Source organism: Carassius auratus, chromosome 26, assembly GCF_003368295.1.
Source record: "Carassius auratus strain Wakin chromosome 26, ASM336829v1, whole genome shotgun sequence".
NCBI classification, from domain to species: Eukaryota; Metazoa; Chordata; class Actinopteri; order Cypriniformes; family Cyprinidae; genus Carassius; species Carassius auratus.
The window spans coordinates 4850172-4869749 of NC_039268.1; the positions used below are offsets into that span (position 1 = coordinate 4850172).

General features: G+C 36.6%; 1 protein-coding gene across 6 annotated transcripts in view; it reads right to left on the reverse strand.

Moving 5' to 3' along the window:
• Nucleotides 1-19578, reverse strand: part of trim2a (tripartite motif containing 2a) — a 38816-nt gene that overhangs the window by 13293 nt on the left and 5945 nt on the right. For 3 of the 6 annotated variants that reach the window (XM_026203798.1, XM_026203795.1, XM_026203797.1), the window contains exons 2-4: nt 12042-12220; nt 10329-10563; nt 9981-10132 (exon numbers count right to left, since the gene is read on the reverse strand). In XM_026203798.1, coding sequence (XP_026059583.1) covers nt 9981-10132; nt 10329-10563; nt 12042-12175 — 521 coding nt within the window. In that variant the 5' untranslated portion in view covers nt 12176-12220. Of the gene's footprint in view, nt 1-9980; nt 10133-10328; nt 10564-11028; nt 11048-11084; nt 11177-12041; nt 12221-18341; nt 18636-19578 lie in introns of those variants that run through there. The other 3 variants (XM_026203796.1, XM_026203799.1, XM_026203802.1) reach the window with 3 other exon arrangements.

The window sequence follows — 19578 nt, forward strand, 5'->3', positions numbered from 1 at the left end:
TTAAATCAAATGATTCGTTCGCGAACCGGACATCACTACACTGCAGTGTTGTGAACGTGTTCACAACAGACCCTACATTTTTTTGACCAAAATGTATTTCTGATGCTTCAACAAATTGTAACAGACCCTCTGATGTCACATGGACTACTTTGATGATTTTTTTCTTACCTTTCTGGACATGGACAGTTTACTGTACATACATTGTACATTGGACAGAAAACTCTCGTACTAAATCTAAAATATCTTAAATTGTGTTCTGAAGATAAACGGAGGTCTTATGGGTTTGGAACGACATGAGGGTGAGTTATTAATGACATAATTTTCATTTTTGGGTGAACTAACCCTTTAAACTAGTGTAACATACACACACACACACACACACACACACACACGTTTGTTTTTGTGAAAAGTGGGGACATCTCATAGGCGTAATGGTTTTTCTACTGTAGAAACTGTATACTATCAGCCTTCACCAACTATACACCTAACCCTCATGGGAAACTTTGTGCATTTTTACTTTCTAAAAAACCAAAAAAAAAAAAACACTGTTATGACTTTTCTGACTTCGAGAACCACTAAAGGTCTCCAGACTAACGTTTGAGGACACCAGCATTTTTTTTTTATTATTCATTTGTATTTTCGTATTGCTTGGCGGGAAAGAAACCTATCCTAGAGAAAAGCATTAAAAACTGCTAGATCCGATTACTTTTCTTCTCTTTTAGAAGAAAACAAACATAACCCCAGGTATTTATTCAATACAGTGGCTAAATTAACGAAAAATAAAGCCTCAAGTGTTGACATTTCCCAACATCACAGAAGTAATGACTTTATGAACTACTTTACTTCTAAAATTGATACTATTAGAGATAAAATTGTAACCATTCAGCCATCAGCTACAGTATCGCATCAGAAAGTGCACTATTCGGTTGTTAAGTGATGACGTAAGAAGCGCTGTTTCCGGGTCCAAGCCTCAACTCGCTTCACTTAAGAATACGACCTCAGCAGCCGTTTATGAGCACTGTTTATTCATATTAATAATTTAAGCTAAACGCTTTCAAACTTACGGAATACACTACAGTCTCCGTGCTCACAGCGTCCCAAACACAAATAATTTTTATATATATTTTTTTATATTTATATTTTCATTGTCTGGCTATCTGGGACTTCAGTATGGAGGTAAATGTTACGATTATAACTTTTTCGCTAGTATTCTATCACATTGTGAGTTTATATTAGCACCGTTTGTTGTTTTCTCGTGGTAACTGATAGAGCGTTTGGACACGGAAGCGCTGCTACGTGACGTCAGACTTAACAAGCGAATAGACCCCCTGAGGAACAGTTCCACTCATTCTCTACTATAGCAGAGGAAGAATTGTATAAACTGGTTAAATCATCTAAACCAACAACCTGTATGTTAGACCCTATACCATCTAAGCTCCTAAAAGAGGTGCTTCCAGAAGTCATAGATCCTCTTCTGACTATTATTAATTCCTCATTGTCATTAGGATATGTCCCCAAAACCTTCAAACTGACTGTTATTAAGCCTCTCATCAAAAAACCACAACCTGACCCAAAAGAATTAGTTAATTATAGACCAATCTCAAATCTCCCTTTTTTGTCCAAGATACTAGAAAAGTTGGTTTCCTCACAATTATATTCCTTCTTAGAGAAAAATGGTATATGTGAGGATTTCCAGTCAGGATTTAGACTGTATCATAGTACGGAGACTGCTCTCCTTAGAGTTACAAATGACCTGCTCTTATCATCTGATCGTGGTTGTATCTCTCTATTCGTTTTATTGGATCTTAGTGTTGTGTTTGACACAATTGAGCACATTCTTTTGCATAGACGTGAACACTTTGTTGGCTTTAGCATGGTTTAAATCGTACTAATATGACCCCCATCAGTTCGTAGCAGTGAATAAAGATGTATCATATCGGTCACAAGTGCAGTATGGAGTACCTCAAGGCTCAGTACTAGGGCCGCTACTCTTCACGCTTTATATGTTACCCTTGGGAGATATCATCAGGAAACATGGTGTTAGCTTTCACTGTTATGCTGATGATACTCAGCTCTATAATCAGTGAAACACACTAATTTGAAAAACTAATGGAATGCATAGTCGATAAAAAAACTGGATGACGAGTAATTTCTTACTGCTAAATTCTGAGAAAACAGAGGTGTTAATTATAGGACCTAAAAACTCTGCATGTAATAACCTAGAACACTTTCTAAGACTTGATGGCTGCTCTGTCAATTCTTCGTCATCAGATGGGAACCTAGGTGTGCTATTTGAACCCAATGTTTCCTAAAAAAGCCACGTTTCTAGCATTTGTAAAACTGCATTTTTCCATCCCAAAAATATATCTAAATTACGGCCTATGCTCTCAATGTCAAATGCAGGAATGTTAATCTATGCATTTATGACCGCAAGATTAGATTATTGTAATGCTTTATTGGGTCGTTGTTCTGCATGCTTAGTAAACAAACTACAGCTAGTCCAAAATGCAGCAGCAAGAGTTCTTACTAGAACCAGGAAGTATGACCATATTAGCCCAGTCCTCTCAACACTGCACTGGCTCCCTATCAAACATCGTATAGATTTTAAAATATTGCTCATTAGTTATAAAGCCCTAAATGGTTTAGCACCTCAGTATTTGAATGAGCTCCTTTTACATTATAATCCTCTATGTCCGCTACGTTCTCAAAACTCAGGCAATTTGATAATACCTAGAATATAAAAATCAACTGCGGGCAGCAGATCCTATTCCTATTTGGCACCTAAACTCTGGAATAATCTACCTAACATTGTTCGGGAGGTGTAAGGGTTTATATTTAAACTCTTGCAGTTTAAATCTAGATTAAAGACCCATCTCTTTAACCTGGCTTACACATAACATACTAATATGCTTTTAATATCCAAATCCATTAAAGGATTTTTAGGCTGCATTAATTAGGTAAACCGGAACCGGGAACACTTCCCATAACACCCGATGTACTTGCTACATCATTAGAAGAATGGCATCTATGCTAATATTTGTCTGTTTCTCTCTTATTCCGAGGTAACCGTAGCCACCAGATCCAATCTGTATCCAGACCAGAGAGTCACTGCAGTCACCCTGATCCAGTACGTATCCAGACCAGATGGTGGATCAGCACCTAGAAAGGATCTCTACATCCCTGAGAGACAGCGGAGACCAGGATATAACTAGAGCCCCAGATACAGATCCACTGTAAAGACCTTGTCTCAGACGACCACCAGGGCAAGACACCAGGAAACAGATGATTCTTCTGCACAATCTGACTTTGCTGCAGCCTGGAATTGAACTACTGGTTTCGTCTGGCCAGAGGAGAACTGGCCCCTCAACTGAGTCTGGTTTCTCCCAAGGTTTTCTCCATTCGGTCACCGATGGAGTTTCGTTCCTTGCCGCTGTCACCTCTGGCTTGCTTAGTTGGGGTCACTTCATCTACATCGATATTGTTGACTTGATTGCAAATAAATGCACAGACACTATTTAAACTGTACAGAGATGACATCACTGAATTCATCAATGACTCAATGTCATTTTGCAGTATTGACACACTGTTTTCCTAATGAATGTTTTTCAGATGCTTTGACGCAATGTATTTTGTTTAAAGCGCTATATAAATAAAGGTGACTTGACTTGACCAGCACTAGTGCCATTAAGTTCTACAGAAGGTCGCACCAGCACCTGAGAGTAAAGCACGTTAATCGCACATGTACATCTCTGAGATTTATTCAAGATGTATTTTTAAGAGTGCTTGTTCATCTGCAGTACGTCTATGTTACCTGTCAGATGTCAAATAGACATTTATTAGAATGCATGTAAAACTGCTTCTGAGATGTTTATCAGAGTACACAGCAGATGATTCCCAGATCTTTAGCAGATGTCTTACAGATTTAATAAATATATTACATCTGATAAAATGTACTTTTATTACTGTCATTCATAATGTCTAAATATTATTTAATGAATACAAAAATATATAGGCCATACTAGGGAGTGAAAATGACCTATAAGTATTTCTCTGCAGCCATCTAGTAGCTTTTACATTTAATATATATATATTAAATGAGCAATTTTTTTTTTTTTTTTTTTAATAATCGTTTGCTTTCCTACATTATAAAACTTTTAGTTTTATACATGGGGGAAACCTATTAAAGATTAACAAACATCTTCACATTAAAAATAACTTTCAAATGTGGTAATACTTTAAGCATTGAAGTGCTGGGAAAAGTTGTGTGAAGCATTTAAAATCACTCGAAAACATTAAACCATTTCTTCCACAAGTTGTCCCTGTAGTTTACTGTTTAATCCATGGTCAATGAACAATGTTTTTCCTGGTTTCCACATCAGCAGCGTTTGTTCTGATATCTGTAGCTTCTTCACTGAATTTGAATGCTTCTCACAAGATTTCACAGAGATGTTATTGATTTCTTCACTGTATCTCAGAGCGCTGTGAGATCAGCCCATGGCTCCAGCTCGAGCCGATACTTTTTAATGCCCTTAATTTTGGCTAATTTCATTTATTACCTTTTACAACCACTCGGACACCCTGCGTTTTAATAAGACTAAGTTTGGTAATTGCAAGTCTCTCCTGTTTGATAATGAATCCTGATGCACTTTGGGGCTCCAGTTGGTCTCTGGAAGTGAATTGATGAGACCAGTTTGAATCAGAGAATCTTGATGAATGAATAGTCAAGGCAGAAGCCTGGCACAAGCTAAGTGTGGTTTTTAAGGCTCTTAGCTCAGCATCTTCTCCTGGAATTCCTGAATCTAAAAGAACCACCCTGATCTGGTGAGCAGTGATCTATATTGGGGGGTGATGTCCCACCCTCAGGATTTGAGTAAACCAATGAGGAGTGGTACCTTTTGGAGGGAAGTTTTTCAACTCTTTGTGTTTAGTCTGGTGTCTTTCTATATGCAATTCAAGAAGAATCTTTAAGATTCTTATAAAACGAATGTGGTGCATAGGCATCAAAATATAATATACACTCTCATTTAGATCATGAAAATACGAACTCATAGATACCAAACATCATATAGGTAATGTTATATTAACTAGTGATCCATCATAAGCATGTATACAACATATACAATACACCAGTGGTTTTCAACCTGTGGTCCGCGGTGGTATTGCAGGTGGGCCACCAATTATTTTCTGTTCATTTCCAGTCCATTCTAGGGCTGTGCGATTAAAAGAAAATGTCCTAAAATCATGATTTGAGTGTGCGCATATGCCTAACTCCAGGTTCACACACTCTCTGTGATGCGCCTTTTTTTTTGAGCCAATGTTGACGGATCAGAGCGTTCTCACTGCGGTAAAAGGCTAGAAATAAAAATGTGCGAAAATAATTCATGTCTAACACATGAGCATAGAGTGAATTTGTTAGTGAACAGGATGCAGTTTAAGTGAGAGGAGACACGTTTTAAGTGCACACACTCTCTCCTCGCAAAGCAGCGTGTATCTGAGCAAGCACGACCGGTTTTGTGACAGAGCAAAGGAAATCTGCTGCGAACAGAGAGATTCGCACTCGTGCATTATTTTAATGTGCTTTCGCGTTATATTTATGAGCTCTCACTGCTGACCGCATACACATACTGTATATACACTGCAAACACCTCAGGCACCGCTACAATTAATGAGCTCTATGAACAATGCATGGCAAAAAAGAAAAAAAAGTCCCTGTATACAGGATTTTTTTTTTTTTTTTTTTTTGCCACAAGTCTATACATTTTTTTACATCTTCACTATAGTGATAATTTTGACTTATGTCTGTTCTAGAGATGTTACTTTTAACTTTTTGATAAAGCTCTGATTGGTTTTCTTTTGGAAATATGTTTCAAATTAATCCTGAATGCATTTATGACTGTAAAAGCACAATTGCAAAATTGATCCAAAAAAAAAATTGCGATAGTTTTTTTTTTTTTTTTGTCCATATCGCACAGCCCTAGTTTATTCAATAAATACAGTTTAAAATCTAGCTTCTGAGTACTAAGTTATTAACCCAACAATAGCGGGGTCAGTTCATTTTTTTGGCCGCGAAAACATATGTGTTTGGTTGTGTGGGCCGCGAGTTGAAAAAGGTTGGGAACCACTGCAATACACAATATGCAAGTACAGGAACAGCATACACGATGCACTAAAGCATATGTGAATTAATTCAAAGAAAGGTTTTTCTATGAATTAATTAGAGAAGAGTGCCTTTTATTAATTAGAGAGAGATCGTGCATATGTGTCCGTTTCTGAGAGACTTGATTTAAGAGTTGGTCAGCCACATTCCTGGGCGTCATAAACCTAGTGTTATCAGATAGTGGGACTTTGGTTGCTAGGGATCCAGAGGCCTGTTCTGTCCATTTTGAGGTGATAGCTTCCTTTTGGGGGAAGGGTCCATAGAACCTTTGGTTAGATGAGGAGGCGTTAAATATTATTTGTTAAATGTTACAATTAGTTGTGTGTTTGATTGGTCCAAATGCTACATATTGGTATCCCCACGGCTCCAGCCTGAGCAGATAAACAGTCTTCGCTGCATAGTCCAAAGGAGTAGCGCGGATTTGTTCCACTTTCAGTTCATTTATCCAATATACCTCTTGTGTCCCATGGTGTCCCGTGGTGTCCCCACCAAAGCTGAGACCAAACCTACGCCGATGGTAGAATCATAGTTAACACATCAAAACTATAAAACAGGGCTGTCCAGGGGCCTGTACCATGATGGTAGCTGAACAAATTCAGAGAACTTGTTAAGTTAGTTTATACATTTGAAAATATATATTGATAGAGGCTCGAACATGTAAGGTCAGATTTTTTATTTTTTAAATAGTGCAATCTATTGATACTACAGCTTATTTATATTACATGATCTGTATACATTAATATTTATTTAAAATAAACAATTTATAATAACTGTTAAACAAAAGTTGCTTGTGTGCAATAGATAAATAAAAATAATATGAATGATAATAATTACATAAATCATAAAATGACTCAGTATTTATCATTAAAGCCAGACTTCTTTTTTTTTAAGCATTAGTGACCTTTAATTTGGATAAAGATAAACTGGGGGAGTGACTTTGTGTCTTTGTGTCACTTTTCTCACATCTGATTGGTTCAACTTCAGTTTGAGATCTCTAACCCAGAACATAACCTGTCAGGTTGAAGAAAGTTGTTTTTAATCAATTGATTAGTCTCAATGAGACTAAGACATAGGCAATAGTGTTCAGTTATTTAATTGTATCTGGCAAAATACAGTAAGTACTGGGTCTTCTGGCTGCATATGTCAAGCCCTCTGTTTTTTTTTTTCCAGCTCAGACTCCTTGCTAAGGTGAGTTTTTTTTTAAAGAGCCAGTAAGATGAAAATTCTAAGCTTCCTATCACTGTTTATAAGTCCTGTACAATAGGTTTAAATCCATCCAAGTTTAAAAAACATTGTCATTTTGTCAAAATATCATTTTAAAATGACCTCAATTCTCAGAGATCCCCAAACGGTTCGTGCGAAGCTGTTCAAAAGATTCAGTTTCCTTAAACCCCACCTTTCGGTAGCATACTGTGTTCTGATTGGTCAACTAACATAAGCAGTTTGGATTGGGGTGAATTATGTCTTATATAGATATAATGAAGGGAGACGTGAAAAACGGACATCGCGTTGTTTTCATATGGATTACTTTATCACAGAATATATGTTAGCAGCACTTGTTACACTTCATTTTAATGACATGTGTGTAAATGAAGATCAGTGCAGACAAAGGCTGCAGACAGCACACATACTGATAAGACGCTCGGGAGAAAACAAACACATAACTTCATAATCATACTTTGCGTTGTGATTCGGAGATGCTTGTTGGTCTAAATAAAGTTGGTAATGAACCCTCTTTTATGGCCAAACGCTTTGAAAATCCCGCTGTACTCACCAAGATTAGAAAAGCAGTCATCAGTGAAATGTTGTGAACACAACAAAAGGGATTTGTTGTACTGCTCTGTTATTGTGGTAAAAATGAATTATAGCAATTGGTTTTTCTGATCTTCATTCTTTGGCAGTGAAAATAAAACAAACTTGCCTTTACAATTAAAAACACACTGTCTCCTCGACATGATGCTATCACACCAACCAGAGCGTCTTTGTGGGGGGGGTGGGGCAGGTCAGAGTTTTGTTTCTCCCAAGACGGTAGGCGGAGATTATTATGCAAAGTGTTCCTAGTGACGTACATAGAGATGGGCAAAAGATTTGAAATCTATAACGACTCGTTTCAGCGATTCAGAGTCGACTCCTTACTTTAGAAGCCAATAACTTTATAAATCGTGTACTTTTTGGTTTAATTACTTTGCACATTGTTTACACTGATGGACAGCTACATCATACACTGTAATACAGGTCATTTTTGAGTGTGGCTCTTTAACCTGTGCTGAGTTCGAGAGAGTTATACATGCTTTTATCACTTCTCGATTAGACTACTGAAATTCAACGTAAATCGGTATTAACCAATCATGTATGAATCGCCTACAAACAGTACAAAATGCAGCTGTTAGAATTTTGACTAGCACTCCTACTTGCTTTGCACTGGCTGCCAGTCCATTTTAAAACAGAGTTAAAAATTTTTGTTTGTTTTTAAGGTTTTAAATGAATTGGCACACTCATACCTGTCTGATCTTTTGATTTTACACAGTCCATCAAGATGTCTAAGGTCTTTGAATCAGAAACTTTTATTGGTCCCTAGATCTAGGCCCTGCCTTTAATAATAATATAATCATAGCCAAGCCGACATTTAAAACAATGAAAGTCAATGTTGATGCATCAATGCTAACTGCATTGAATTAATTTTACAAAGTGGTGTTGGTTTAATATCACTTCTACACCTGCAATTATTGAAATGAATGAGACTTCAACAGAAAAACAAGCCTCTAAAACAAAGGAATTGAGAAATAATAAAGTGGATGCAACATTTTCAAATTGTACTAGAGAAGTATGACGTTGTCAGGTGAATATGTCAAGGTGATTCAGCAAACAAGACTTCTGTGTAGGATGCATCTGTTTTCTCTTTAATGAGGAAATATCAGTTTGCAAAAATCAGCAAAAATGTTTCTTATGCAAAATATGTTTCTTAATCATGTGTTTGGGTGTTTAATGGGTGATAAAAAAAATCAACTGAAAAAAAAAAAAGACCACTGCATACGGAGTCAGAATTTTTCACCCAAAATTTTCCACATTAAAAAATAAATACGACCTTGTGTCAATCACGTTTACACACTGCCTCCAAAAGTTTTGTCCATCATTAAAAAATATATATATTCTGGTCCGGTTCGATTTTAAACTTTTTTCGCATCCATAGCAAGCATTTTGAGGGGTTTTGACAATTCAGAACCACCGTACAAGCGAAAACCAAAATCTAGAATGCAGATTGTCAAGTTCATCCACTTCATCTCGCAGCACAAAGCACTGTAAAGATCCTTGCACACAGTTCACAGAAATTGGGGATCGTTTTAATATGTAGCTGTAATATTGCTAGCAAAGCATCAAACTTTGAATCCCCTGTGATAATCCTGCTGCTTAATAAGGAGATGGAACTTTCTTTCCTCTCAATATCTCATCAATATCATATCAATACCTCACCCGGAGCAGTGGGCAGCCATTTATGCTGTGGGGCCAAGGGAGTAGTTGGGGGTTTGGTGCCTTGCTCAAGGACACCTCAGTCGTGTTATTGCCGGCCCAAGACTCAAACCCACAACCCTAGGGTTAGGAGTCAAACTCTCTAAGCACTAGGCCCCGACTTACCCCTTAAGATTCATGAAGAACAAAATCATCCTCACTGATCGAAGACTCCATTTAGTACTGTTTTTTTTTTCACATCGGACTCATTCTACATAATCAACCCTGTTTTTTAATGAGAAATGTTGCTGCTTAAACATAAAACAACATAAATGTAAATTCTGCACTAAAGTGTACATGAGCATATGTTACATGCCTGTTTTTGACAGCGTCCAGCTGCTCCTGTAGCGAGGCTTTGTGCTGTTCTAGAACATCCTTGAGCGGGACGGTGGCGTGTTCTGCATGTTCGCCGCAAGTACACTCCTCACACATGGCTGTCTCACATGGTGGACAGTAGAACTCCATTACCTGATGATAAAAAGGAAGAACTGAATATCATACTTAAGTCGGATGCCCTTGTAAATTATATATATATCTTCTCCCTTTGCAAAAACTGGACGGAATGCAACTTGCCTGGAGGAAAATACTTCTAACATACAGTGAGGCATCTGTACACTAGAGATTTTTGAAAGTTTTTTATGCTGTGCTGCTGTGTAATTCTTACATTTCCTCCATGATTGGGACAGGAGAGTGGCTGTCCAGTGGCCACTCCGTTGATAGCGTCGGAGCAGTCCTCACTGAGGTTAGTGTCTGGGCTCCTCTTTAGCACTTCCATCAGGTTGGTGATGAAGAAATTACTCTGAAGTGCCGCCACACCCTCCTCTGGCAGGATGGAGGTCTGACGGCACACGGGGCAAGACAGAGTCAGACTGTGGGCGGGAATGTAGTTCTGCAGACACCTGGAGAAACAGGAACAGGTTACTGAAAAAACAACTTCGGTGTCAGTGCCCGGCTATCACATTAATGTGTGTTCTAAGTGTTTCTGTGATAAATCAAGCATTTACATTGTGACCAACTTTTCTTCTCTATTGTGACATATATCTGAGCTAAATGATTTATCAAGCAAAAAAAAAAAAAAAAAAAAAAAAATGCAGGGCAGGAATTGATCTTGTCCATCGGGAATCAACTGGATCATAGTTTGGTGACACTGCAAACTAAATGGATGACTGTAACATGGGGCAAAATAAATATGCTAGGGCTATTAAAACAAAACAGCCTGAGTGAGTAAATAATCTAAACAAATATAAAATACTTTTGGAAATACTTTATAATTTAAAGTATTATTGTCATACCAAAGTAAGGTTATGTATATTACACTTATACTGTCAGAAAACTAATTAAAACTGTCTTACAATTATACATACCTGTACCTTACACAGCATAAACAGTTTCATCAGCTTTTAAAATGGAAAACACTTACAGTATCTTTCTTTATTGTCCATGTATTTATTTCAGGATGCCCTAGCACAAATTTGAACATCATTTCCAGTTTTGGTGTCTGGTTTGTTTTTCTTTTAAGTCTGATTGCCATCAAGTGTCAGCAATAATGATTACTAATCACTCCCCTGTCATTACTGGCCAATGAGAGGAAGTGTAATGGGATAAATGCTGCGTGATAAGGTGAGATGCAGCTTTGAAGTATTACACTGTAGTGGTTCCCCCTGCATTTTGCATTAACAAATTTGTCGGTTTTGAGCTTACGTCATGTTAATTTTGCATATTGTTGGCTCTTCCAGGATATAGACACAAACCACTCAACTTAAAGCTCTACTGTAATAAAAGACTTTGAATGGGTTACTTTATAAAGGTAAAATTAGTCTGCAGTTTAGCTGCAACAGCATAAACAAATATTTGAAAGTTAGAAATAAAAATAAGATTTAAATAGCTCACCAGAGATCAGAAACATCACAAGCTAGCTTAAAATGTAAAAGTTGTTTAGAGAAATAATGTAAAATTCATAGCTGTGTTGTGGCAAAAACAAAAACTCTGTAGTAGACATTTACAATGCACTTCTTTGCATATCTCATATCTCACCCAAAAAAGAAGGATTCTGAAGAATGTTTCAGCAGTTTTGTCTATACATTGAAAGTCCACAACAATACTAGATTCCATTGAAATTCTTTGTACGGACATCTTTTGTGATCCTCTGAATGTGCATATTTACACTATATTTCCAAAAGTATTGGGACACCCTTTCTAATGAACAGGTTTGACTTGGGTAATTTCCATGAGTACATGGAATAATGTAAAGGTTAATGTATTAATGTCATTTACACTCAGCTAACAAAACTATTTAATAAGAGTAAGTAATTTAAGCAATAAAATAAAACATGTAAAATTAATTGAGCAATATAATGTAGTACAAAAAATGACATACTTTTCACAGAAGGTGTGAAGGCAGGGAAGGACCTTGGGATTGTTGTAGCGATCCAGACAGATGCTGCAAATCAGGAACTGTTTGTCGATCTGACGCACGACAGGACTTGGGAGGGTAGAAGCTTCAGTTGCCATCCTAAAACTCTGTCAAAGACCTCCCACACTCCTTCAGCCCAGACCCTGGATGTAGAAGAAACAACTAGATGAGATGTTGTTCCTGAAAAGGACCACAAGGTGTAGCTGTTTCTTTTGTGTGACAATATGCTGCATTAATTCATACAAACAAGGTGCTAGAGGCAGCAGTAAATATCACACAACAACACTGGAATCCCAGATATCACAAAAAAGTTTTTAACCATTACAAGGCAGATTAATAATTAAAGCATGCTGTATTGAATCATGTCTGTGTTAATGAATAATCTGAATGGTAAAACATCAGCCATGACTCAGACGAACAGTATGATTGGTTTCAGCACTTCTAGTTCCATCGCCTTGAAATCAGTGGGTCTTTATATTAGTCTTTGGTTAAATGCCTGAAATACAATCTGTGGTTAACACAGGCAAACACAAGATATTTTCACAGTTTATTGTACAACATTTCAGTAATACTCTAATAATTTTTTACTTTAAGATTTAACTTTTCTTGAAAAAGCTTTCTAACAAGTACTTAAATGGGACTATAGAGGTTGTTAGGGACATTAAATATCGTCACACTAGTCTGCTTTTACAGCCTCATTGTGTTTACAATCATGTTCTTGCAAAGTAATGTAACTCCATCTTTTAGGGAATTTTATATAAAAATGTTGTCAGAAGCCTAATGGTGGTGATTTTGAAGTTATGAAACCATAGTTTGTTAATATCCTGTTTTTACCTACATTTACCTTGTATTTTGGTTTCAAAATTCAAACAAGTTTTCTTTTGTAAAGATTATTTAAGAGATAAGCAAAATGCGTAAAAGTCAGTTTTATTGGTCACAGCGCTTATTGTCTGCAAAAATCCAAAAGCCAATTAAAACTCTTATTTAATATAGGCTATATGTTTGTCTAAGTAAATTTGACAAGAGTTTTAAAAGCTTTAAAAGCTGTCTGTTTTAATGCACAAAGTGCACAAAGCTGAGCAGAAGAACAGTCCAGATGTCCTCAGTGCTGAGCAAAGCAGAATCTTGCATCTGTGAGTCGATCCACTGACCACAAAGTGCTCAGTGAAAGTCGAACCCTAAATACAGGCTTCAGGACAATATCTATGTAACAGACTGGAAAAGAAAGTCTGGTGTGAAAGCTCATAAAGGGAAAATATACGGGCTTGTCTGCTTCGGATGCTGTATAAGGTAATCATTTTGGAGTGAAGCATACAGTAAATCTCTTACATACTGGTAAACATATTCAAGTCTAAAAAGCAACATACTATTATTGTGTATAGATCGTAAACTGAAAAAAAAAAAAAAAATTCCATAAAAATTCTGTCAAATTAAAGGGATAGTTCACCCAAAAATGAAAACTCTTGTCATCAGTTATTCACCCTCAAGTTGACCAAAACCTGATTGAGTTTCTTTCTTCTGTTGAACACAAAAGATCTTTGGGGCAAAAATACAATGGAAGTCAGTGGCTACTAGCAATTGTTTGCTCACCAACATTATTCAAAAATTCTGAAGAATGTGTGGCAAATAAACGTTCAGAATAAACCAAAACATTGTAACCAACATTTTTCAAAATATCTTTTATGTTCAACAGAAAAAACTATTTTACCTTGTCATGAACACAAATACAGTAATAAAATCAAGTTCTAAAATTGTGTCTGTAATGACACAACTTGTCTCATTCAGTCTATTCTCAGTGGTGAGGAAAATTGAGATTTCTTGCTATAAGATTAAAATGCTTCAGGTTACCACAATACCAGCATGGTTCCACTCAAACCCATTTGTTCTGTAATTGCTATCATTTCCTGTGGGGAGTAGATCAGGCCTGTTTCTTTTCTTTGTGTTTTTTTCTTTTTATGTTGCTCTGCTTCTAGCACCATTCTTTGAGCTTGATGATCTTAATCATAAGCTCTTCTTCTTATCAGTAAAACTGTTTTTTAAGCATATGTCACATTTCCACCGCAGGAACTTTACCCAGGAACTAGGGACTTTGGCCTGGTACTCGGTGTGTTTCCACTGCGGGAACAAGGAACTAAATAAAGTTCTGGGTAAAAAAAAAATGTCCCTCAGAAAGTCCCTGCTGGCGAGGTAGTACTTTTTCAAAGTTCCAGAACTTTCGGGGGAGGGACTTGGGCACTAAACATCCTGATTGGTTGAGTTCACACAGCATTGGTTGAGTTCAACCACCATTTATTCGGATCATTTTCAAAATATTACTGTTATTGTGTCATGAAATGTAATTTTAAAAGTATTTCAGACGAGAATGTAGTTGTTTAAAACTCAAATCTGTTGTTTATTTATAAAGACAGTGCTTATTTAAAAATGTTTCCTTTGCCGATTTTGGAGACGGTCAGCTCCACGCGATCAGCGAGAGCTCAGTGCTCATGTTTCTGCCGAGAAGCAGCCTCACCTCGGCTAGACTTCCTGATATGTGCCGCTGGCTCTTATGTCTCTTTAGTGGTTAAACATAAAATATAATTAGCTTTGGGTAAATCTAACTGGTAATCTTTGGTCTGTATTCAATTTATCTATATGTTAAAATGAAAATAAAAAAGTCAAATTTATATAATATTTCATTTCATTGTAATGGCTGTATATATACACATATCCCTGAACTAACTACATTTCTGCAGCTGTTATTATGTTTAAATGAAAACGAAAGGAAGCAGTGGTATTTTATATCATAATTCATTTTATTGTACATATACAGGGAGGAAAATTGCAGTAGCCATGGTCAGCTGACTGATGTTATCAAGTACGCTGCTGTTTGCAGATTTACCGGATTCACGACATCGCGGACATCACACTCCCAAGTCAAATGCACAAAGTCTGAACTACCGAGGATGCACGTCCAAAATCAGCATACTTTGTATTGAGAAACGCACGCAGACCTACGTCACCAGTCTATTTGCCTAATCTTCCCGGTACTTTACACCGCGGTGGAAACGCAGAAAGCAACAGGTCTGGGGGGAAAAAAGTTCCTGGGGAAAAAGTTCCTGGTACAAATGTTCCGGGTAATTTCGGTGGAAATCTGTACATTAGCTACGGTGTGAGTGTCTAGTTCCAATACTTAATGTCAAAGTTTTGCTAAGTCATTGGTACTGAAGGGCACTGCACTGCACCAGTGTTGTTACTATTTGAATAAAACTAAATAGCATTGCAATTAAAATTGTTTCAGTAATTGAAATAAAGATGAAAGACAATATATTAGATGAAAACATTAAAACTGCATTAAAGATACAAAGGTAATAAACATTAATATGATATAGAAATATTTAATAAAGAAAATAAAAGCGCATAAGTAAAAAATACTAAAACTTAAACAAAAATTACATTAAAAAAATGTAAAATATAAAATCTAATCTGATACAATTATAATTAATTATATAACAATATATAATACCAAAATAGTTCTGTACTATGTAAATATACTGTGACATTAAAAGAAAACATTCTCCTCAGCAAAACCGAAACTGCAAATAGCTTGTTCTGTACTTCTGTAAAATTCTGACATGAGACAGATGAATGCACTTTAACGCATGAACGCACATTTACACATTAACAACGCCTATTAATTATTTATAAACCTGACAAGCCCAGTTTCAATAAGGAAAAAGAGAGGAAGTATATCACTGAAAACACCAGAAGAACTAATGAAAAGAGTAAGTTGTGCGAGCATCTGTCAGACATTGTGATGTTCCTGAATGTGGTATTCACATATCATACAACTGTATATATTACACCTGAAAATCAGCTGGAAAAAAATGGCTAGGGAGGCCCCTGCTTTAGAGATTAAACATGCAATTTATGAGAAAACATTTAAAAACTGTCATCTGAGATTTGATTCAAAGGAAGAGCAGATTAGCTTGCAATGTAGGGCATGTCACGAATACTGTACATCAGTAAGATGGAAAGAAGCAGGACACATCCACTGTGCTGAAGTGGATCCCTCAAGGGCATCATCCACCCCCTCGCTCTGCAGGAAAAGAGCTTCACTGAGACCATATCACCATAGCAACACTAAGAGACGGAAGGAGGCCGGGAACATCTGAACCAGAGCATAAGGGGGTGTTCACACAGGGCAAGTTCTTAAATTAATATCAGCTGCTAGACGGAATGCAACAGAAGTGAATTAACTCCCATGCACTGCTGCTAATATGACAATGATAACATATTCTGATATGCTTGTACACTGTATGTATACAGTATATGCTTACCATGCTCCCATATTGATCTGATTTGTCTATTGTTTTAAAATTGACACTGATTTGATTTTTCAATTATTTCTTAATTTGGTGTCAAAAGGCAGAGCTCATGGTGGAAGATGCTGAAAAAAACAATGAGACATGGGTCATTTGGCAAAGGTTTCTATGTTTCGCATTCATACACCAACAATTAAAAAATAGCACAGAAAGAAAAAATCTAAAATAAAACAACTAAGAACTGAGATAACAAGGCTGTGAGTTCGACAGGTAACGCATGTGAGATTTTGAAGCGATGTGATGTAAAAATAAATACATTTTGAACTTGTATTGCTTGTGTTGCTAAATTATTTTTAAGAAAAAAAGTGTTCTACAAAAAAAAAAAAAAAAACACTTACTAGATACACTACATCTGTCCCTATGCTAAGCACAAAACAATAGCTAATTAATTAATGGGTGTACAATTTCCTGATTGTTGAAATCAAAAAATATTGAGACATTTACACAAATGTCTATTGTTACATCATTTTTAAATATGTAACTTAACTACTTTACATTTTTAGCAATTGTAAAGGGATAGGTTCATGGATTGACAGCAGCTGAATTATATTTTATATATGTAAATAAATATAAATAAGTAAATAAATTGCACACATACAGTATATAATTATTTCATACTAAATTGACATGAAGAGTTCCCTTTCAAGGCAATGATGTTGTGGACTTTTAACTATGTATCCCACCACCCCTAACTCCCACCACAAATGATATTTCTGTTATTGCCAGTATTGTGTTTGCCATTCATTTATCATTACTACAAATAAACCGGTGCTATTCAAGACATATTCCAAATAGACAGACTCTAAAACAAACAAATTTCCTAGACTCCTAAAAGCCTCTGTCATTTTCTGCATGCCATCCCGGCCTGGTCCTGTTACATAATATTTATATAAGCAAGCCTAGAGCACAGTTTCTCTGTCACATGATGAAGACATCTGATTTTACATTTAAACTGGTTAACAACAGTATTTTACCCCTAAAAGACTAACATTCCACACCAACAGCACCAGAATTTACAATATAATGCAGTAAGTCTTTCATTGTGAAAGCGAAGCTACTTTGTTTAGCCTTTCAAAAGAGGACACAACTAGAAATCAGTGGTTAAATTGTATTTACAGCACTGTTCCAGAACAGTTCAACCTAAATATTCAGATGTGTGCAGCGCATTTTGCAGAGGACAAGGAATGTTTCCTGTGAGAGTAGCCTACAATGTCGGTGTCTGTTTTTATAAAGTGGGGCAGTTCCAATTTTGCAAGGACAGTTTGCCGCTTCTGACTCACAGCCTGTATGTTTTCTTACTATTGTTTCTCCAGTCACAAATGCATGCATGGTTTTATGTTTACGTGACACGATACACAACGCAATGTCAAAAAAAACAGTATAAGTCATAATAATCAGTAATTATGTCCCCACTAGATGCAACAAATGTCTTCTTTGTAATGGGTTTTATTGGTTTTGTCTTGTCAAGCCGGGACACATGGCATCACATTATGGTAAGGGGTGTAACATTTCGTCACACGCTTGAGGTATTCAGCCAATCACAACACACTAGATTCCTGGCCAATCAGCATACACCTCGCTTTTCAGTACAATGAGCTTTGTACGACACAGGCATAAAGGAGAAACAATAATGTTCACTATGTGAAAAATAATGTGTTTTTTGAGGATTAACATAATCACATAAACACATTGCATTACATCAAATACACACAATATATATATTTTAGCAACATCATATGACTCCTAAACCACAAAGTTGTATTAAGAACTATACATATCATCCATTGACATTGTGTCAAATCATTAAGTATTATCCACAATGGAAAAATGTTACCAGCAGCATTGTGAAAGAATCAATGGAGCATCCACAGTGTATATCAGAAAGAGTTCCACTGAAACCTACCATCAAGCAGCTGTTCTCAAGGCACCATCCCACATGTTGATACCCGGCAATGATGCATTTCTGTCTGCACTGAGCAGGAAAGATATCTGAGCACCACTAAGCCAGCAAAAAAGATGACAGCTCACTTCAAACTAGCACACGAGGAAGAGGATTACTGGACTCTCGCACTCTCTGGATCTTTAATCAGGCCACACCTTTCTTTCGTTCACTCTCGACGTCATTCATAAATTCACCATGTAAACATTCACCCCCCTCCCCACACTTTTCCTCTCATCAGCTCTAGCTCTCTAAATGCTAACTCACTGCAGTACATTTTGCAAAGCATTGTGGGATTGTGATGTAATTCTGAGTCTTAGAAGAGATGATGGCGCAGATGCCGGGACCAATTTTCAGCCAATAGGGCATTAGGAGATTAAACTGAACAATGATGTCTGAGAGAGAGAGGGAACATGAGAAAGCGCAAGCCAATGAAATACAGCTGCTTTTGTCAGCATGCGTTATTAGTGCTGACTCACTGTAAGGTGGTCAGAATTGAGAGAGCGATGCTGAGAGGCTGAACACACACATGTACAAACTACAAAACACACACACACACACTTTAAAACATATAAGCCTTAGAAATATGAATTTGGTTAATAATTGAGAAATGTGATCAAGTCTTGATTGAAGTGATGAAAAAAATAAAAATAAATTTGTAATTCCAAACCTATATACATCATCTTCTTGAGTGGAAGACAAAAATATATATTTAGCAGAATGTCCAAGCTGTTCTTTTCATAGAGTGACGATACAGATGGGGACCAGTATCAGATCAGTGGTCACAATTTATTTTCATTGATTTGTCACACGTACACACACACACACACACACACACACACACACACACACACACACACACAATAACATTTTTTTTATCAAAGTTTCAAGCAAAGATAATCAGCTTTATTAATTCCTAAATAAACATTATTTAACATAGATGTCAAGTGATTGTTGTTCACTATTATGGTAACCACCTGTGTGTCTGGGCTTGAAGACACTATTCGTGTAAAGTACCTTTATGGGAGGCATGATGACGAGCAGCAAAATCACAAAAACCTGTATTAAATTTCATACTATTATTGTCCCTCAAAACTGGTACTATAACAAACCAATAAGGTAGCTTAATTATTCAGTTGGACATACACAAAACATACTATTCTAAGTCAAAATACACATAGACACATAAAAAATACACATA